At 40.2% G+C, this 19321-nt stretch overlaps 1 protein-coding gene and 1 pseudogene across 1 annotated transcript in view; both read left to right on the top strand.

Annotated features, from left to right (window-relative positions):
• KCNT2 (potassium sodium-activated channel subfamily T member 2) overlaps nucleotides 1-19321 on the top strand; it is a 486995-nt gene that overhangs the window by 283761 nt on the left and 183913 nt on the right. The window contains exon 13 of the mRNA XM_075540516.1: nucleotides 13745-13853. Coding sequence (XP_075396631.1) covers nucleotides 13745-13853 — 109 coding nt within the window. The remainder of the gene's footprint in view (nucleotides 1-13744; nucleotides 13854-19321) is intronic.
• On the top strand, nucleotides 632-1259 carry LOC142429504 (N-alpha-acetyltransferase 10 pseudogene; annotated as a pseudogene).

Genomic DNA, 19321 nt, shown 5'->3' with positions numbered 1-19321 from the left:
CATTCTACAATTTCCAGTGCGGGCAGATGAGGAACATAAGCCCAGTAAGCATGAGTAGCAGATACCTCAGTGGTGACAGATATAACTGTAATCATTGCTAGAAACATACTTAAGGGCCATAGGTCTTCCAAGATTTGCTAGCATCACTTGTTTTCTGTGCTTTATCAGTTTTACCTTTTTTTAAAAAGGTTTAGGGCCATTTAGGTGTCCAAAAGCCAGAGATTATTGAAAAACATCGGGGAACATTCAGGGGTCTTTTAACGTGGTGCAAAAGGGTTGGTGGTCCCAGGCAACAGAGGGTTGAGCAACATTCCAAATGCATGGGTTAACTAGAGCAGGAGGTACAAGAAGTGCATTGGTGGGATGTCAGCATACCAGGTTTATTTTGGATGGAGATGGAGGCAGGAAGAGTGTCTGGTGCTGCTTGTAAGAGAAGCAGTAAGTGTGGGTCTGGGAAGCCCGCAGTAAGTGAAAAGTTACTAGTGTTTTGAATTTAGTAAGACTATCTAGGGTGACGCATTGAGGCGTGTCAGCCATTGACTGTGTGCTCACAACCTCTTGGTGGCCCTTGACCCCTCTTCCCCCACTGCTGTCGTGAACATCCAGTGTGAAGCCCAAGGGCACGAAGAATATGCGGCATTGCAACCTGCTGTGCTTTCTGAGTGCTACCAGATGAAGTGCCACTTTCATCATTGCCTCGCCTGGCCCCGGCTATCTTACAGCACGAGAATGAGAAGATCGGAGGCTCCATGTTCGCCAAAATGGAGGAGAACCTAGATGCCGTGCCCCATGGACACATTATGCCGCTGGCTGTGAAGCGCTTGCACCGTTGCCTTGCCCTGGCTGAGAACCCGGTGGACCAGTTCTCCCGAGTTGTGACTGAGAATTTCAGTGCTAAATACGCCGCTCTGCCTGTCAGGAAGCATAACCATACTGCTCTGCACCTCTACTCCAACACGCTCAACTTCCAGATCAGGGGAGTAGAGCCCACGTCCTGGGCCGAGGGGGAAGATGCCTATGCCACGAAGAGCGACCCCACCCAGACGGCAGATGAGCTGAGGTGGCAGCTGGAGCTGAAGGAGAAAGGCAGGCTTATGGTGCTGGGGCCTATTGAGAATAAGAACAAACTGCTGCCAAATGGAGGCGAGGCCTCCCAGAGGGATAGTGGTGGGGACAGCGAGGACTTCAGTGAGGTCAGCTAGACCACAGAGAACAAGGATGTCAAGGACAGCCCAAAGACCTCCAAGTCAGCTTTTTAGAGCCTGACCGAGCCCCAAACCCTGCCGGGTTGCAGCCCCACCTTGCCCTACCCATTAGATTGCCCAATAAAGTTCACCCGTGTCCCTAGGGGTGGTGGTGGGGCGGTTGATATCTCTGCCCAGTAGAGGAACAGGGCATTTAGGGATGACTAGAAACTGATGAGAGAATTGTACATTATAAAGGCTACATAAAAGTAGTTGTGTAATGAGAGATTGTGATACTATACCTTAGACTCTTATAATAGTGATTGATGCTAAAATGTTTGTCCTGAATGTTCAGGTAATAATGAATAAGCGGAAAAGGAAAGAAATAGGTTTACGTGAGGTGATTATTCTTACCTTGGGCTTGAGATAGGTGATCTCAGTGGGTCCATTGATCCTGAGCACCACCAATCCTCTATTGTCAAGCCAAGGAACCCTGGCAAGGAAGCATCTTGAACTGGGGGCTCTGGAAGTGTTATGCAAGACACTATCCTTCCTATACTTTGTCGGAGAGGTCAGGTAACTCCCCAAAGTCCTCCTTGCTGTGGAGTCTGGGGAACTTCCTCCAGCTTTTTACGTTTTCTTGTGATGTCAGCAGGTAACTGTGGAATAATGGATGAATGAAATAAAGTGGTCCCAGATGGCGTTGCATTGTCAACTCTGGTGAACTTAAGGAAAGCCCCCAAGAGGCGAGTTAGAAACTGGGCAGGATTTTCTTTTGGCTTCCAGAGGATTTCTCTAATCTTGTCATAATTGACTGCCATATTAACCACCTTTTCCAAATCCTCATTGAGGTGGGTAACTATGCCATCTCAGAGAGTGTGGTCCCCATGACTGCGTTGATAATTCTAGTTAGAGTCCTGTCAGCGAACTGCGCCAGAACCCGCTGGTCTACTCAAGTCCCGGGCATGAATTTGATCACCTCTCTGCTGAGCCATTACCCAGATTCTCTTCCTGTCTTTGGGGGGTAAGGTATTTTTAAGAATAATATAAATATCATGCCAGGTAAGTTTGTAAGACTGAATGTGATATTTGAAATCTTTAATATAAGTGTGCAGATCAGAGACGAAAGCTCCCAGATGTTTCTGCAGAAAAGATAAGTCAGAAAGAGAAAAGGTGATATGTACTTTAACCAATCCTTCAGCAACCACCACTTCATGGAGAGGAATAAACCTGACCATGAATTAATGTGAGGTGGAGATGAAGGAGGGAGAGGAGAGTAGGGAGTTACAACAGAAGATGGCAGAGTTGGGAGTGGGAGAAGGCAGGAGACAATGGAGAAGAAGTTGGCAGAAAGCTATGAAGTGGATTGGAGGAGTGGCAGGATCTGGAAGAGTTAGAGACATTTTAAGGGGGAGGAGAAGAAGCTGGTGCAGACAAAGAAGGAGAAGAAAGAGGCAGGATGTCAAGTTCAGCTTTAGGCAGAGCATGGTGGAAATGGTCAAATGGAGATTCATTGGCTGAGAGGGGGATTTTTTTTCTGAACCAGAAGAAATTGGGTGGAGGGACATTTTTTACACAGATGGGGTGAAAGAAAGACAGCAAATAGGGCATTTCTAGGAATCTGCTGTTACACTGACAAAAAATTATCAAGATCTCAGAGGATTTTGAGTTGCTGTCCAATTTATACTGAGACCAGATTTTATTACATGGAAGAATTGGATGTTTTGTTCTAATAACTGAATTAAGGCCCAGAGGTTTAAGATTTGTGATCAGGCATCCCATACTAGAATTTTGAAGCTGCCTAGATTGGTTACTCCCCATGGTAGAGGGAGGGCGGACCGAAGTGAGGAGTGAGTGAAATTTGAATTCCCGAGAAGTTTAACAGACTCCCCATCATCCTCCAAAAATCTGCTAGACGTTGGATCCCAAAAATGGGAGTAGTGAGGGGGAAAACCAGTAAGGTGTCCCCTCTGATTGCAACCCATGTCTCAGGGGCATAGAGTATCTGTAACCTGGCACAAGTATTTTCAAGATTGACCTTTAAAAGCCGTAGAGATGGGCATAAAATAGACAAGGAGAATCTTGAATGTGCACTCACCTAGAATTAGCTGGTGTTTGGATGCTGGGTTTGCAATAGCAAATGTAGAAGATCCCTTTGAGGTACCCACATGGTTAGGTCCAGGAGGGGTGGACGAGAAGCTACTGGAACCAAGAGAGCATTGTTTTAGTTTGGCTCTGCTTGCCTCACAGGTTTTGGCACGAAATGATGGAAAACAGAACTTTTGAAAACAGAAATATTAATATCAGATTATAGGCTTAGTTAGTTTATTGTGCCAACCTGGCTGATAAGCACAAATGGGGTTAATTGAAGGGCAGAGGGATAAATGGCTCAGTGAACCTTGCTTTCTGATGGTCTGACCAAGGTGCAGCTGCCTTAGTGCTTCCCTGCTTCAGCTTGCAAGGCTGACTTCCTGCAAGATATCTCCAAGGAGAAGCCGCATGGACTTACCCTGATGCAGCCCTGGGTCCTGGAGCACCCATGTGGAAACCCCTGCCAGCGCTAACATGCTTACATGCTCACTGACTCGGCTTTCCTTATGCTGTTGGCATCATTACAACTGTTTTGTGAGATGGAGGAGGATTTTGTGGATTGGTGTTGGACTTATGGGTTAATGTTGTGCTTGTGGGCTTGGGCAGCACTGGGTTTGGATGTTTCCTGGATGCACACTTAACCTTTATATAAAATTCTCTCTCATACATGAGTTTCTGTGGATTTGTTTCTTTAAAGTACCTAGACTAATACATAGGCTTTGTTAGCAAATGAGTCCTGCTGGGCTTCTCCAGACAGTATGGAGAAAGGAAATGGAGGAGGAAGAGAGAGCAAAAAGCAGAACAGAGGGAGATCCGAGGAACAGAATGGAGAAGCCTCAAACAAAGGAATCACACACTAATATACCTTCTGGACAAGTGGCTGAGGTAGTTAGTTTATTGTGCCAACCTGGCCAATAAACACTTGTGGGGTTAATGAAGGGCAGATTGATAAATGGCTCAGAGAGATAAATGGCTCATCTTTCTAGTACTTGGGTCTCTTGCTTTCTGATGGTTGGACCAAAGTGCAGCTGTCTTAGCCAGTTCCCTGCCTCAGCTTGCAAGGCTCACTTCCTGCAAGACATCCCTGATGAGAAGACACATGGACCTAGCCTGATGCAGCCCTGGGTGCTAGAGTAGCCATGTGGAGACCCCCTGCCAGCGCTGAGATACTTACACATTCATGGACTCGGCTTTCCTCCTGCAGTTGGCATCGTTGCGTGTGTTTTGTGAGATGGAGAAGGAATTTGTGGATTGGTGTTGGACATATGGGTTAATGGGTTTATGTTGGACTTGTGGGCTTGGGTGGCACTGGGTTGGCATGTTTTCTTGATGTGCACTTAACCTTTATAAACTCATATCTGTGATTTTTTGTGTTGTTGTTTCTCTAAAGTACCCAGATAACACAGTGGCTAATAGCTAAGTGTGGGAAGCACTGTGTATCATTCTGTTTGGCACGTTTGAATCAGGCGGGGGTCACGTGGTTGCTGACATGTAGGCCTAGGGTTCCATGGCAGCCCTACCAAGGACAACAGCAGACATTTCTTCGTTTTACAAGGTTTACTCTCCCGTCTTCCTGCCTGATTGTGACATACATGCCTAGCCAATTGGAGCTACCAACACCAACCAGAAAGATGAGCGGGAACCCTCCTGTCTAAGAGTTATAGACATGCCAAATACCGGAATTGATCCTTTGTTCAATCTTGTACTGTTCTCTCTTGATTCTGCTGTCAGAAGAGGCAGGTCTCTCTCCCTCTCTCTCTCTGTTGTTCTTTTCTCCTATTCTTTTTGTTTTTATTTTTTTCCTTTTAAAATCATTTTATTGGGGGCTTATACAACTCTTATCACAATCCATACATCCATCCATTGTGTCAAGCACATTTGTACATTTGTTGCCATCACCATTTTCAAAATATTTTCTTGCTACTTGACCCCTTGGTATCAGCTCCTCATTTTCCCCCTCCTTCCCCGCCCCCCCCCAGCATGAACCCTTGATAATTTATAAATTATTATTATTTTGTCATGTCTTACACTGATGATGTCTCCCTCCACCCTTTTCTCTGTGGTCTGTCCCCCAGGGAGAGGGCTATATATAGATCCTTGTGATCAGTTGCCCCTTTCTACTGTACCTTCTCCTTCCCCTCCTGGTATTGCTACTCTCATTTTGGTCCTGGAGGATTTATCTGTCATGGATTCCCTATGTTTCCATTCTTATGTGTACCCATATACATCCTCTGGTGTAGCCGGATTTATAAGGTAGAATTAGGATCCTGATAGTGCGGAGAGGGGTGGGGAAGGAAGCATTAAAGAACTAAAGGAAAGTTGTATGTTTCATTGTTGCTATACTGCACCCTGACTGGCTCATCTCCTCCCCACGACCCTTCTGTAAGGGAATGTCCAGTTGCCTACAGATAGATTTGGGGTCTCCACTGTGCACTCCCCCTCATTCTCAAAGATATGATTATTTTGTTCTTTGATGCCTGATACCTGATCCCTTCAACACCTCGTGTGATCACACAGGCTGGAGTGTTTCTTCCATGTGGGCTTTGTTACTTCTCAGCTAGATGAGTGCTTGTTTATCTTCAAGGCTTTAAGACCCCAGACACTATATCTTTTGATAGCTGGGCACCATCAGCTTTCTTCATCACCAGCTTATGCACCAGCTTTGCCTTCTGTGATCCTCTTGGGAAGGTGAGCTTCATGGAATGCCAGTTTAATAGAACAAAGTGTTCTCCGCTTTTATCTGCCAGCTCTTTCTTTCTTCACCACTGGGTCTGCCATAAGTCTTTCTCTACAATAAAACCACAGGCAGTGACTGCAATCAGAGAACACCACATTAACTCCTTCCTCGTCAGCCTCAGTTGAAGTTTTTTAGTGGGTCTGTATTAAACCTAGTTTTCTCTTCCTCACTGTAACAGCGGCCATCATGGACTTTATTTATACCTTTTAGGTTAGCTAATTCTCTGGCTTTTGACAGAGGGCCTTTCATTATCTGGCTATTCTAAACTCACTTCATTTCCTTTGATTTCCTGTTCCATACAAACCTACCTCTCTCAATAAATCTATTAATTAAAGGTCTTGTTCTAGCTCTGAAAGACCTAACAGTAGGGATTTTTTTCCCCCATGAACCCGGGAAGGTGTGGGGAGGTGGAATAGGTTGCGAACAGAAGCATGGGAAGAATGGCTAAGTGCTGTTCTACACTCAGCGTCATGAACGTGTTCCTGCAGCCACTATGTCAATTCACCTAGTTAAGGGTTTCCTCTGTTCCACTGCATTTGTAGTTTACTAAGTAATGTTTCAGGGACCGAGCTACCCTGATAATATAGCCAAGTACATGGCATGGGATCCTGCTGTCCTGGCTCCTAAGGAATATTTGGGCTCTATTACATCTAAATCGGTCTGCCAGTCCATGGTGCTTCTAGTATTCTTTACCCACACCATAATTTAAATGCAACGATTCTTCTCCAGCCTCTCCTACTCTGTTTTCAGCTTTCACGTGAATAGGAGTTGATTGAGAATACTATGATTTGGTTCATGTACGCCTTGCCTTGTGCTGCACATTTCCCCATCACAGTATGTTTTCATTTCCTGACAAATGTTTCTATGAGAATTGATCATGGATCCAAGGAAAGTGAATCCTTTATTAATCTGTTTTTCCCTTCATTTATCATGATGATATCGGTCATGTTGAGAAGATATTTACTAGCTTTGCACCGGTTGCAGTCCAACTGCATGCACTCTTTGGTCTTCGTCAAATGGCTCGACTCCTAGATTTCGGCAAGTAAGTTTGTGCCATTTGCATTTGGATAGCTGTTAGTATGTTTCTATCAACCCTGATGCCGTATTCTCCTTCATAAAGTTCACTGTCTCAGATTATTTGCTAAAAGTATACAGACTGAAAAAGTATATGAAAATGATGCCACCCAGCCACTATTTCTCTGTCTTGCTTTTAAACCATGCAAGATTTCCTTGTTCTAATTGAATAAATGCCTCTTGATCTATGTACAGGTTCTACATACACACAATTAAGCGTTCTGATTCTTCATAATGTTTTCCATAGTCTGTTATGATTCGCATAGCAACTGTCTTTGCATAGTTAAAAGAAAACAAAAGTAAATATATTTCTGTTTTTTTCTCTGTTGTCAGCTTAGATCTGTCAGATGTCAACTATGATTATCCCTTGCTCGGCACCCTTATTACTGGTATTATCACTAATGCTATGATATTATTGGTATCACTTGATACTTTATTCATTCTGTTGGGTTACCTGTTTAGAATGGTAAAGATCTGAGTCTGTTCTACTAGTTGCCTTGGTAGCTTTACTCCAACTCACACTCGCATTCGTGTGTTGAAGCATGTCAATTTGTATTCTTCTGTCAGTTCTTGGAGTCTTGTTTTGCTAATTATTTTAGTGTAGCTTGAACTTCTTCCGTTAGTACCATAGGTTCTTGTTCAAGTGCACTTCTTGAAAATTTTGAACTTCAACCAATTCCTTTTGTACAGGGATTCTATGTGTTCTTTCCATTTTGTCTTGATTATTCCTGCATCATTGAAAATTTTTTCATCGAATGTTTCAGTACTGAAATTCAAGACTTCATTTTATCTTCAGTTTTATTTTCAACTTGAGAAATGCTGCTTATTATTGTTTTTTCTTTGTGACTCTCAACTCCAGATCTTTGCAAATTTCATTACAATATTTTACTTTGTCTTCTTAAACTGCCCTTTGAAATCGTTTCTTCAGCTCTTTGTTCTAGCTAATTCTCTGTATTAAATAGCAGTTTTCAGAATCTCTTCTGACATCCACTTTGATCTTCATTATTTCTTGTCTTTTTTAACTTTGCTTTCTTTGTGCTTGATATTCTTGTCATTGTACAACTTGTCAGGTGTTTGGTCACTGTTGCTCCATGTGTCAAAGCTGTTGTTGGGATGATCTCTAAATACAGGAGCCATACGTTCAAGGCCATTCTTTGGTTGCTAACCACAAGATCAGAACCTCAAAACCACAAGCCACATCAAGGGAGAATCTGATGTTTTTTTCTCCTGTAAAGATTTACAGTCTTGAAAATCAAGAGCTACAGTTCTATGATCTCCTGTTGGGTCTCTATGATTTGGAATTGACTTGATGGTGGCGAGAGACTTGTTTTAATTGTCTTTAGCTCTAACTAAAATTTACATATGAGCTTTCTCTGTTTTTTAACCACAGTCTACTCCTGGCCTTATATTGGCTGATACTGAACTTCTCCCACAGATTTACTCCATTTATTTCCCGTGTGCTCCACATGGTGAAGTTCATATTTATCATGGTCTTTTATCTTGTTTAAAGCAGTAATTGATTTTGCTTTTAGCTTTGTAAAATTCTATCATGCAATATTTTTGTTTGTTTGTTTGTTATTCTGTCATGAGGCCCTGGTTTGTAACTACCTATCTCTTTTTGTTTCAACATTTGCAATCCAATCAACAGTAATCGTTAATGGATTTTGATTACATGTTTCATAAATTTCAGAATGAATAGATTGGTAGAATTCTTTAGTTTCTTCATAATTAGCCTTTGTGGTTGGTGTGTGGATTTGAATAATAGTTGTATTAAGTGGACTTAATTGATATTGTTCTACCACAGAATTGTTTCAGGATAAATCTTGAAACCTTTTTTTTTAACGACTATGACATCATTCCTCTTAAATTTGTCATTCCAGGTACTGTAAGCCATAAGATTTCTGCACTCAAAATATCCAGGGCCAGCCATTTTCACTTACTAATAACCAAAATATTGATCTTTATGTGGTCAATTTCATTTTAACAGCTGCTAGTATACAAAGATTCCCACTTTCTATATCCCAGACATCCCTTAATGTTAATCAATTATTATAAAACCTTTGCAATCCTCTAATCTTGAAAATGCTTGCTGTGAGACACAGCAGTGAACCGTGGCATGAAGTTGTAGCTCTAATGAGGAATATATTAGCATAAAGGGATCTTTGCCTAGGAGCTGGGATTAAGAAGGACTTCTGAAGTACAAGTCTTGTTTCTGTGTAACTCAAATGTATTGGTTTAAAATTAGTGAGCTATAATGAATGACTAGAAGGTTGTATCATAATAAAGCATATTCTGACACTGTTAATGTTTTTGTTGTATTCTTAATTCAATTTAAAGATCAATCCAGAACTGTTTATGTGCTCTGAATCACTAATATATGCAATGAGTAGATTTGCCTTCTAGATGTATTTTCTTTAAATACTGACATAACTGCATTTGCTGACTTAGGCTTATGCATTTTATATGAATTATTGATAAAGCTTTCTTGACTCTTTTCGATGTCTTGGAAACTTTCTGTTCTAGTCTTCTGGCTCCATAGAAGTAAAACAGAAAATAAGCACATCAGAGTTTCCCTGTTATTTACCATTGTTCTGTCACATAGTGCTGTGTCTGAATCTATCCAACTACTACATACCAGCATGCCATCTCCTCACTCATAGGCATCATTAAATTCCAAAGACCAGGTCATTGTGCAAAGTTATATCATACAAAAATGGAGGATAGACACAACAGACCAACGAATGGAGGATGAGCGCATCACACACAGATGCCAAATCCCATCATTCCATCACTGAAATCATGGAGGGCTATCATCCAGCCAAGTTGCCATATTGTTAGCCATCACAAACACCATTATGCTTACCTTGTCCTTGGGTGGGTGTTCATTATAGTCAGCTATGTGTCAGTAACATGAAAAATAATATTTTTATGGTTTTTAATGCAGACTATCAGATCATGAAGATACTAGATGAGTGGATGGATGAAGAATTTATATACCTATGTATTTATATATTTCTCACACAACCTTGTAAGGAAGTAATTAATATTTCTAATGTATAGGTTAATACACCAAGACTGGTGCATTTTGTGTAACCTCCTTAACAACGTGCGGCTAGTAGCTGACAAAGCTAGCAGTTAAATGGCACTCTTTCTGACTTTAAAGAGAGTGCTACTGTCAGAAGAAGAAAAAACATGAGTGTTAGTTTTTCACATAAATGGCAATAACGCTAACTTTTTTACTATTACATTCATTTTGGAACGTATGAAATATCAGACAAGAAAGTAATCACTGAGCCTCAATTTTAATACTTTCTATCTGCTGCTCCTTTTGGACAGCATGAAAAATCTAGAGATGAAACTACGATTGAAAAAAACTGTTTCTTTGTTCTTTAATTTTCAAGCACATCCATTTGGTACATTGAAATGCTTTAATACATAATCATTTGCACTATTGTTTACAAAACACAAGTGATTCTAGCAACCTGTTCTAAATACGCCCTATCACAAAACAGAGGTAGAAGGGAGAGGGAGACAATCAGTTGATAATTGATATTCAAGGAGACAGCATGCATTCAGTTTTACAAACCCTGTTTCTCTGAGCAATGGGTCAAAAGGTGTTTAATAAGCAAAAAGTGGGGAGTTTCACAAAAGAACCAACACTAATTGGAAATCTGGTCATCTCAGTGGAGGGTACCTCCTGGAGCAATCAACAATTTATGTGGGCGTCTGGCTCTCAGCAAGTTCCCTTTGTTTGGAGGGTTTATCCACATTTCAGCTGCGCATACAGTTAGCAAGTTCTGTCTTTTAAAGGTAAGTAAGTTAATTTCTAACTTCAAAAGGAAAACAGCATAGGTTTTTCAATTTATTATGAATTATAATAGAATTACAAGGTTGAAACAAAAGAAAACAAAGTACATGGAGCTCCAGCATGTCTCCCTAGGGCTAGGTATGTATGACACCTTAAAATGAAAGAGAAAAAAGTACAACAAAGAGACAAAAGCATTGAACTGGGGCCAGGTCAAACATCACTAAATTTTTCTCTAATAAACTGTACCTTATTTATGGAGTTTCTACAAGTTTATCTTTCTTTTTATACAAATGTAAATTTATATAAATATCTGTTCTCAGTAACTTTTTTCTGGCCAATTTATAAAACCACAGTATTTTAAAACTTACAAGTACTCCTTGAAGCTACAAGTTTAACTTAATTTTAATCTGCCCTAAGATATCATTCAGTAAATCTGTGATAGATGATTACCATCGGGCTCCATTTGCATGCTTTTCGGTTAGCCCAACCTCTTTATGAATTGCTGAAAGAATTGTCTCTTTATTATTATTTGACAATCATACCTCAGTGAGTTTGGTGAGACTTTGGGCACCATGGCACACTGCTTTATGTATTGTCCATAGATGAGTACATGACTCAAAGGGATTAAGATAGGGAATAAGATTTTATACTTAGGGTATGTTTTTCAGTGTCAAAAGGTTTACATGAATTACAATTTATTACCATCAGTTTTTTTCCACGACTTATCTGTCAAATTGACATACTTTGCTGGCTTGTGTTTAGCTACAGTGCTAGAATCTGTCATCAATATTTCTAATATCAATAGGGTCAACCATGGTGGAAAGGTTTTAACATTTAAGATTTTAGAAAGGCTTTCAAACAAAAAGAGTAGTGAGTCTCTATCACCGACAATTACTCCAATGCAGATGCTATAGAATAGATATTGTCTGGTATAGTAACAGAAGGTGAACATGACTTTAATTGCATTCCACAATATTGCCCCAGTATGCTGCTGCCTTTTTCTGTCACACATAAGACTTCATTCATTTGGATCATTGATTCTCATATCTTGGGAAGGCACAACGTATGAATATTACAAGCCATACTTGTGAACCTTTTGAATAAAGTCTTCATGCCGTCACTCATTTAACTGAAATAATTGCTGATGGTTTCTCTGCTCAGCACATCCCTACAGATCATTGTTCATCTTGTACACTCTAGGTGCTAGGGATAAGTCAGAGGGAGCCGCAGTTTAAGGAATGGAGTCACAGTACCTTTGGGGTGATGCAGTAGTAACAGCGATGCAATGAGAGCTCATTAGAGAATGCAATGAGAACAATTAGTCCAGATTTTTAACATATTGTAGGCAGTCATACGGAAAGTGCTCCTAAAGAAAGTTCCTTTTTTAGTAGCGACTCCATGATTGAATAGGGGTTAGCAGGAAGTAACGTTCTAGATGAACTGTTCTCTATCAGCAGCCTTGGAGACTAGAGCTAGGAAGATCATGGCTGGAGTATAGATTACAGAGGCTGCAGGAGCTGCGGTGCGCCATTTTCTCATCATTCGAACGTTCCTATCTAGCTGTTTTTATCTAGTGTTTTCTCTCTCTCTTAAGAATATATTGTGTAATTTAGCATAATATCGTAGATATTGTGTTATGTTGCATTCTTTTGTATTTCAACCGTATACTGAATTTATAGTTTCGCGCACTGCATTGTTGATAAACTGTACTCAGTATCTAGAGACTCTGTATACTCTGCGCATCTTTCCCTAGTACTTCTGGCCAATATGTTATAGGAGCATTAGCCCCTCTGTACTATAGTAAGGAGCCCTGGTGGCATAGTGGTTGCCTGTTGGGTTGCTAAACACAAGGTCAGTAGTTTGACCCACCAGCACCTCCAAGGCAGAAAGGTGGAGACTTCTCTGCATATAAATAGTTACAGACTCAGAAACACTCAGGGTTGTCTACCCTGCACTATAGGGTTGCTTTGAGTCAGAAGTGACCCCATGGATGTGAATTTGGTTTGGTACTAAAAAGCAAGCTGGGGCTTCCTTTTTAGGAGGCTGACTCTATGGAATATTGTTCTAATAATTTATCCTGATTTATTCACTTTAATAAAGAATACTTTTATGGTTTACTGCTATGTGTAATAATTTATGTTAAGTGTGGTTTTTCCTTTCCAGCCTCAGCATTTATCAAGCGTTTTGGTCAATAGATTTCATCTCTTAAATCTGTAAGTAGAGAGTGAAAGATTTAAAAAAAGAGATAATATTAGAAAGATCAGAAATCAAATATAAAAAATAAATTAATATACCCACTACGCATTTCGTCATGGCAATGATTTCCTATCTTCTAACTCTCTTGACATATTTTAAATCATAGCCCTATATTTGCTTTTTCTCTATGGGAATTGCCATTAAAAACCATTCATTCTACTGATTTCCTGAAGGCTTCTGATTTGTAGGGACCGTTCAACCCCTACGAACCACCCAGGAGCACTTTTGAAGACAGGCCTGGTGACCTGCATGCACAGTGATCACCGCTTAGAAACTCCGAAGTGGTGCTGTTCTGGCCTGCACAGGCGGGGTAGAGTGTAGTCCTGTTAGAATCTACTGAAGGCACCAACCAACCGCAACTCTTCTGCTGACCACTGCTGATATTCTAATGATTGATTACTAGCATGGAATGAAATACAGATTATGTGACATTCTTTTTGCAGAAACAAAAATATCCCTAGAGATAGACCCTCACAATTACTGTCTATGTTTACTGGTAAACCACTTATGTGAGCAAGTAACTAATTGTTTGATTTTTTTAACATGATAAACTTATAGATATATTTCATTATCTTCTGATGTCTATCATTTCAGGATCATCAAACGATTTTGAGAGCATGGGCTGTCAAAGATTTTGCTCCAAATTGCCCTTTATATGTCCAGATATTAAAGCCTGAAAATAAATTCCATATCAAATTTGTGGGTAAGTTTCATCTCAGATGAGATCCTTTGAATTTTTAAAACTCCACTGTGATTGTGGAGAATCATGCTACTCAAGTTAGTGGGGAATTAGCACAAGCTTGATGATGTAGAACAGAAAATGAATTCCTTCTTGCCTGGGTTTTTTTGATAAGGATATTCTGTTCTTCTGTAACAAGGGAACGTTTGGGGGTTGAGTTTCCACTTTGTTACCTAATTTAGTCTTTCTAAGAGCTGAAGCTACCGGATATCTAATTAAGCCTAAATAGACTGTTCATAACGCTGGGACAGGTTTCCAATACCATATCTTCTGTTTCATATAGAAAAACAGCCTTCTTTTGACTTTTGGTGGGTATATAAACTTGCTGCACAGTTAAAATGTGCTCAGGTATATGTAAATAACTTTAACTGGAGGGTTGACTTTTAGATAATTTCAGATAATAATGCACGTGAGTTTTTTTCTCTCTTGTTTGTTGTTGATGGAAACAATATTGCTTTCAAAATAATTGATCGCACAGGAATGTACTTTGAGGTGTTGGGAAATTGAACAGTAAAACGTTGCTTGATTTTGTTCCTAAGTGCTTGTGCAAGAGAAAGGAACTAATTTTGATTCTGACAGTAATTTATTTATTCTTTTGAAGTCTAAAACCCTTGTTGTTTGTGATGTAGCATTTTATCTTAATCATCTGAAGTGTCAAGTTAGTAAAAGGAATCAATGTTAGCTATGTGTCAGCAAAAAAAGTATTTCCCTTAGAAGCTGTGCTTTCATCCTTAAAATGCTTGCCTATTAGAATATTATGTTTGAGCTAAAAAGAAAAACAAAAACGGGAAATACTGAGAAATTTTACCCTTCAGATAAGAAAACCCTGAAATCATTGTTATTTAATTTGCCGTTTTAAAGCTGCTAGTCTTCCCATTAATTACATCATAATTTATTTCACCATTCCACAACCACCACCATTCATTCCCCACCCAAATATATAGCAAAGAACTTAAATCAACGGCTCTCTGCTTTGGCCTCGTGTCATTATTTTATTGAAAGTTTTCTAAATGATTGATCCAATAGATTTTTATTTAAATGATTTGAGTTGTTTCCAAGTCTTCTTTAATTTTTTAAAAATCTTTTTAGTTAGTCTTACATTTCCCTGTCAGGATTGGAAAATGCTACTTTAGATTTTTGCTTATATTTTATTTCCTTTAAAAGTTAGCTTTTTGTTTCTGGCTTGTTTAGACATTAGCTCTAGGCTCATTTAATTTTAACATGCATATTCACACATAAATATTTATTAAACTCCAGAAGTACACATTAGCCCTAGCTTTCTGAGTACTATGGTAGATGCTGGCCATTGCAGAGAGTCTACCGGCATAACATTTACCTTAAAGCCTTTTATCCTCTGTAAAGCATGTGATTTCCTTTAGTGTTTTGGCCTGTATAATTTGGATGGATCTTAACCAGTCAGCTCTGGTATTTATGATGATCTTACATAACAGAGTAGAACTATCCATAGGTCTTCGAGTATGTAATCTTCATGGAGCAGATTTCCAGTCTTCCCTCCTGTGGAATGGTGTGCGGGTTCACACCATTGACATTTCAGTTGGCAGGTGAGCACTTAAGCATTGTGCCCCCAGGGTTTCATAGAAATAGAAGTGAGACCCCCACCCCGTTGGGTTATTATAAACGTATTTATTGGAGATGAGTGTAAGCAATGCTTTCGCATTCTAGGAGTTCTCATATTTGTCTTAAAATCCTGTGAGATTTAGAACTGCATTGCTTTAAAGAAAGCAGGAAAATGTTTTTCATTGGATAAAAACACAGCGAGGAAAAGAAATTGCAATAAAACTGTGATTGCTTTGCCTCGTTTCATTATACATCTGAACAAATGCCAAGGATTACAGACCGTAACAACAACTTGTGTTTTAAGAATATTGTTTTCTTGCAGTGAATAGGATGAATGATGATGTTGGCCATTAGATCTTAATCCACATTATTTTAACATCATAAAAACAAACAAAAAACTTATAACATCATATAAACAAAAAGGGGGATCTTAATTCCCATTATTTTGACATCATATACACAAAAAGCATATCAATGGGAATGATGGGGAGAGCAGAGTGGTGACCCAAATATATAGAATGGCCACAAGGAAGGAACGAACAGTCAGGGTGCAATATAGCATTGATGAAACACAATACTTCCTCTAATTCTTTAATGCTTCCTCTCCCCATCCCCCACTATCATGATCCCAATTCTATTTTACTAATGTGACTAGACCAGAGCAGGTACACTGGTACAGATAAGAGCTCAAAACACAGAGAATCCAGAACAGATAAACCCCTCAGGATCAATAAGCGGAGCAGTGATACTAGGAGGGTAAGGGTGTGTGTGTGTGGGGCAGGGGGAGGGTCAGGGTGAACTGATCACAATGATCGACATATGGCCCCCATCCCAGGGGGACAGACAGCAGAAAAGTAGGTGAAATGATACAGCAGTCAGTGTAAAACATCACCAAAAAAGGAGAATAATTTATAAATTATCAAGGGGGCATAGGGGGTGGAGGGAAAGCGAGAGAGCGGAATATGAGGAGCTCAAAGATGTTTTTATTGGGAAGATAAGATGTCCTTGTAAACTTGGGATGGAAATGCACTCCTGAATCTTAGGCTTTTGTTATTCTACCGATCATGGATTTAAGTCTCAATTTTACAATATTAACAGAGGCAAGGCTTTGAACAATTCATTTAACGTCTTAGGTCTGTTTGCTCAATTAGAAAATAGAAACACCAGAAGTTCTTTTGTAGAAAATTTTGTAAAACGAAATGGGAATATGTATTTCAATTACTATTTAACAGCTTCCTATAAAGTATGAGCATGCAATGAATGCCAATTGTTTATCTTTAAGAAACTAAAGTACAACTGTATTTTTATAATCATTTAGTAAAATTATTTTTTACAAATTTTTATCAGGCCATATATTGAGACGGTGTAAAAATTATTAAGGGAAGTGATACTTATACGAACACTAGCTTAAAGATTAAAATTTAAACAATATTTGGGCATAATGAATGAAGGCTTAAGTAAACAAGATGAACCCTAGTTTTGTTGCCTGTTAAAGGGTGAAAATAAAAATATTTTCCTTGGTTAAGGTTACCATAAATATTAAATAATAATGATTTGCAAAATATTAAGTCTTTAATAAATGGATTTTGAATCTTTTTCTTAAAAGAAAGTTTTGTTTAGAAGGCAGTTTTTAAGGTTGAATTTGTTCTGACAAAAATTCAGAGTATGCTCCCCGCTGCAGTGCTACATGCAGCCTAAGGCAGCTGTACCAGTGAACTCTAGCGCTCAACACCGCTGTGGGAACTGCCGCCTGGCCTCTTCTGTGATCTTGCCTTCAGGGTGATTTTGCACAGCACTGTGGGACCCTACACCAAGTGGGCACACCACCTAATACCTTGGGGCAGAGTTGGAACTACTCCAGCCCCATGGTAAGGCAATCAAGCCTCGGTTATCTTCTTACTAACCACTCTATTTGCTCCCTCTTTATTCTCTCACCCTTCTATCTTTACCACCACAGTCGGTCTTAACAAGCCCAGTTTTGTTTTCTTTCGTTTTCCTCTTTGTCTTTCTTTTTCCTCTTCTCTCCCGCTCTTTCTTATCATAAGCCACTGCTGGCTTCCAGGCCCCTCCCCTCCACCTAGGGCAACTCAACCCAAATAGCATGGGGAACTCCAGCCTGCCCTCTATGGGAGTGCTGTACTCCACATGAGGCAGCTGTGAGATCCATCTACAGCACTCTATGCTACTGAGGAAACCTCCATTGGGCCTCTAAGGTGATCTTGCCAACTAGGGTGATTCCGCCCAGCACCACTGGAACCGTGCCCTAAAAGGGTACACCAACCTGCTGTCTTGGGGCAGTTTCAAACCCTCCAGTCTCACATTCAGGCAATCGGGGAATAGCTATCTCTTTATTCTTTATTTTTCTCTTCTCTCTTTACCAACAAAGTCAATCTTAGTGAACACAGTTGTATTTTTCCCCTTCTTTCTTCTTTTCTTGCTTATCTCTCTTTTTTTCCCTCTTCTCCTGTCTTCTTTTCTTTGTCTCTCCACTCCCTCTCTTTCTTCCACATTCTACTGCTGGTTTCCAGTCCCCTACACTCTATCTGTGGCATCTCTGCTCACCCAGTTTGAGAGCTCCTGCTTGCCCCCAGTGACAGTGCTACACACAGCACAGCATGGGGCTCAGCTATCTTTTTATTTTTTCCTTTGCTTTTCTCCTTTCTCTCTTTTTCTTCTCTTATCCCTCTCTTTCCTTTCACATGCCTCTATCAGCCTCCAGGCCTCTTCCCTCCACCTAGGACAACTCTGACGGCCCAGTTGAGGAGCTCCCACCCGCACTTGTTGGTTTTATACACAGCTGGGGAAATCACACCTGTCCTCCTCCATACCCCAAGCAGCTGGAAGATCTCCCCTTCAAATGGCTGGGGGAATTTCAGCCTGCACTCCGAGGCCCTACAAGTGACTGGGAGAACTCCTGTCCACCATTGGTGGTGCTCCACATTGCTGCAGAACATCCGCCCAACCTCGATGGTGATCTCTCCGACTAGGGTAATTTGACCTGCTATCTACAGTGCTCTACACCAAGGAGGGTACACCTACACGCCCTCCGGAGCACTCCAGTTGAAGGCAAATATACCACATGCCACCTGAGGCACTACAAGTACGGGGAGACAAACCACTGTGCCTTACTTAGAGCTTAAGCAGTGAAATGCCACCCTCGTGGGTCCACAACCACTTGACCAGCGTCCCATGAGAGGACTATCGAACTCACATTCCAAATTATGCAATACTGGTTATCTAGGGTAAGACTGAAGCTAAAGGAAGATACAGCAGTATCCTGAGCCTTCAGTGCAACTACCTGCAGGTAGTTCACTGAAGCATTCATATGAGTCGTCCAAGAGAAAACCCAGTGCTCTTTGACTTTGGAAGATGGTTCTGGGCTACTCTAAAACAACATAAAAACAGCAACCAGCCGCAACAGCCTCAACAAAAAAAAAAGCAGGAGAAGCAGAAGACATTGCTGGAAGAAGTCATGAACCTAACAATGTGCATAAATGAAGAAAATATTAACCTGCCACAGAAAGAAATTTTAAGAATGCTGCTTGGAGTCATACGGGATATTAGGGAAGCAATACAGAAAAAAACAGTGAAATGATAGAGGAGATAAAGGCAGCACACCAAAGGGAAATTCAAGACTTAAGGGATGGAATAACAAAAATTCAGAATACGATTTGGTTCCTTTTTAAAAACTATTTTATTGGCACATATTATGCAATTCAATAGTCATATCAAGAAGAGTTGTGCCATCATTACAATCAATTTTAGAACATTTTCTTCATCCTTGTACTCATTATTCATGTAATTAAAAAACATTTTATTGGGGACTTGTACAACGCTTATGATAATACATACAT

The sequence above is a fragment of the Tenrec ecaudatus genome, chromosome 1, assembly GCF_050624435.1.
Source record: "Tenrec ecaudatus isolate mTenEca1 chromosome 1, mTenEca1.hap1, whole genome shotgun sequence".
Taxonomy (NCBI): domain Eukaryota; kingdom Metazoa; phylum Chordata; class Mammalia; order Afrosoricida; family Tenrecidae; genus Tenrec; species Tenrec ecaudatus.
This window is presented reverse-complemented; position numbering and strand designations above follow the sequence as displayed.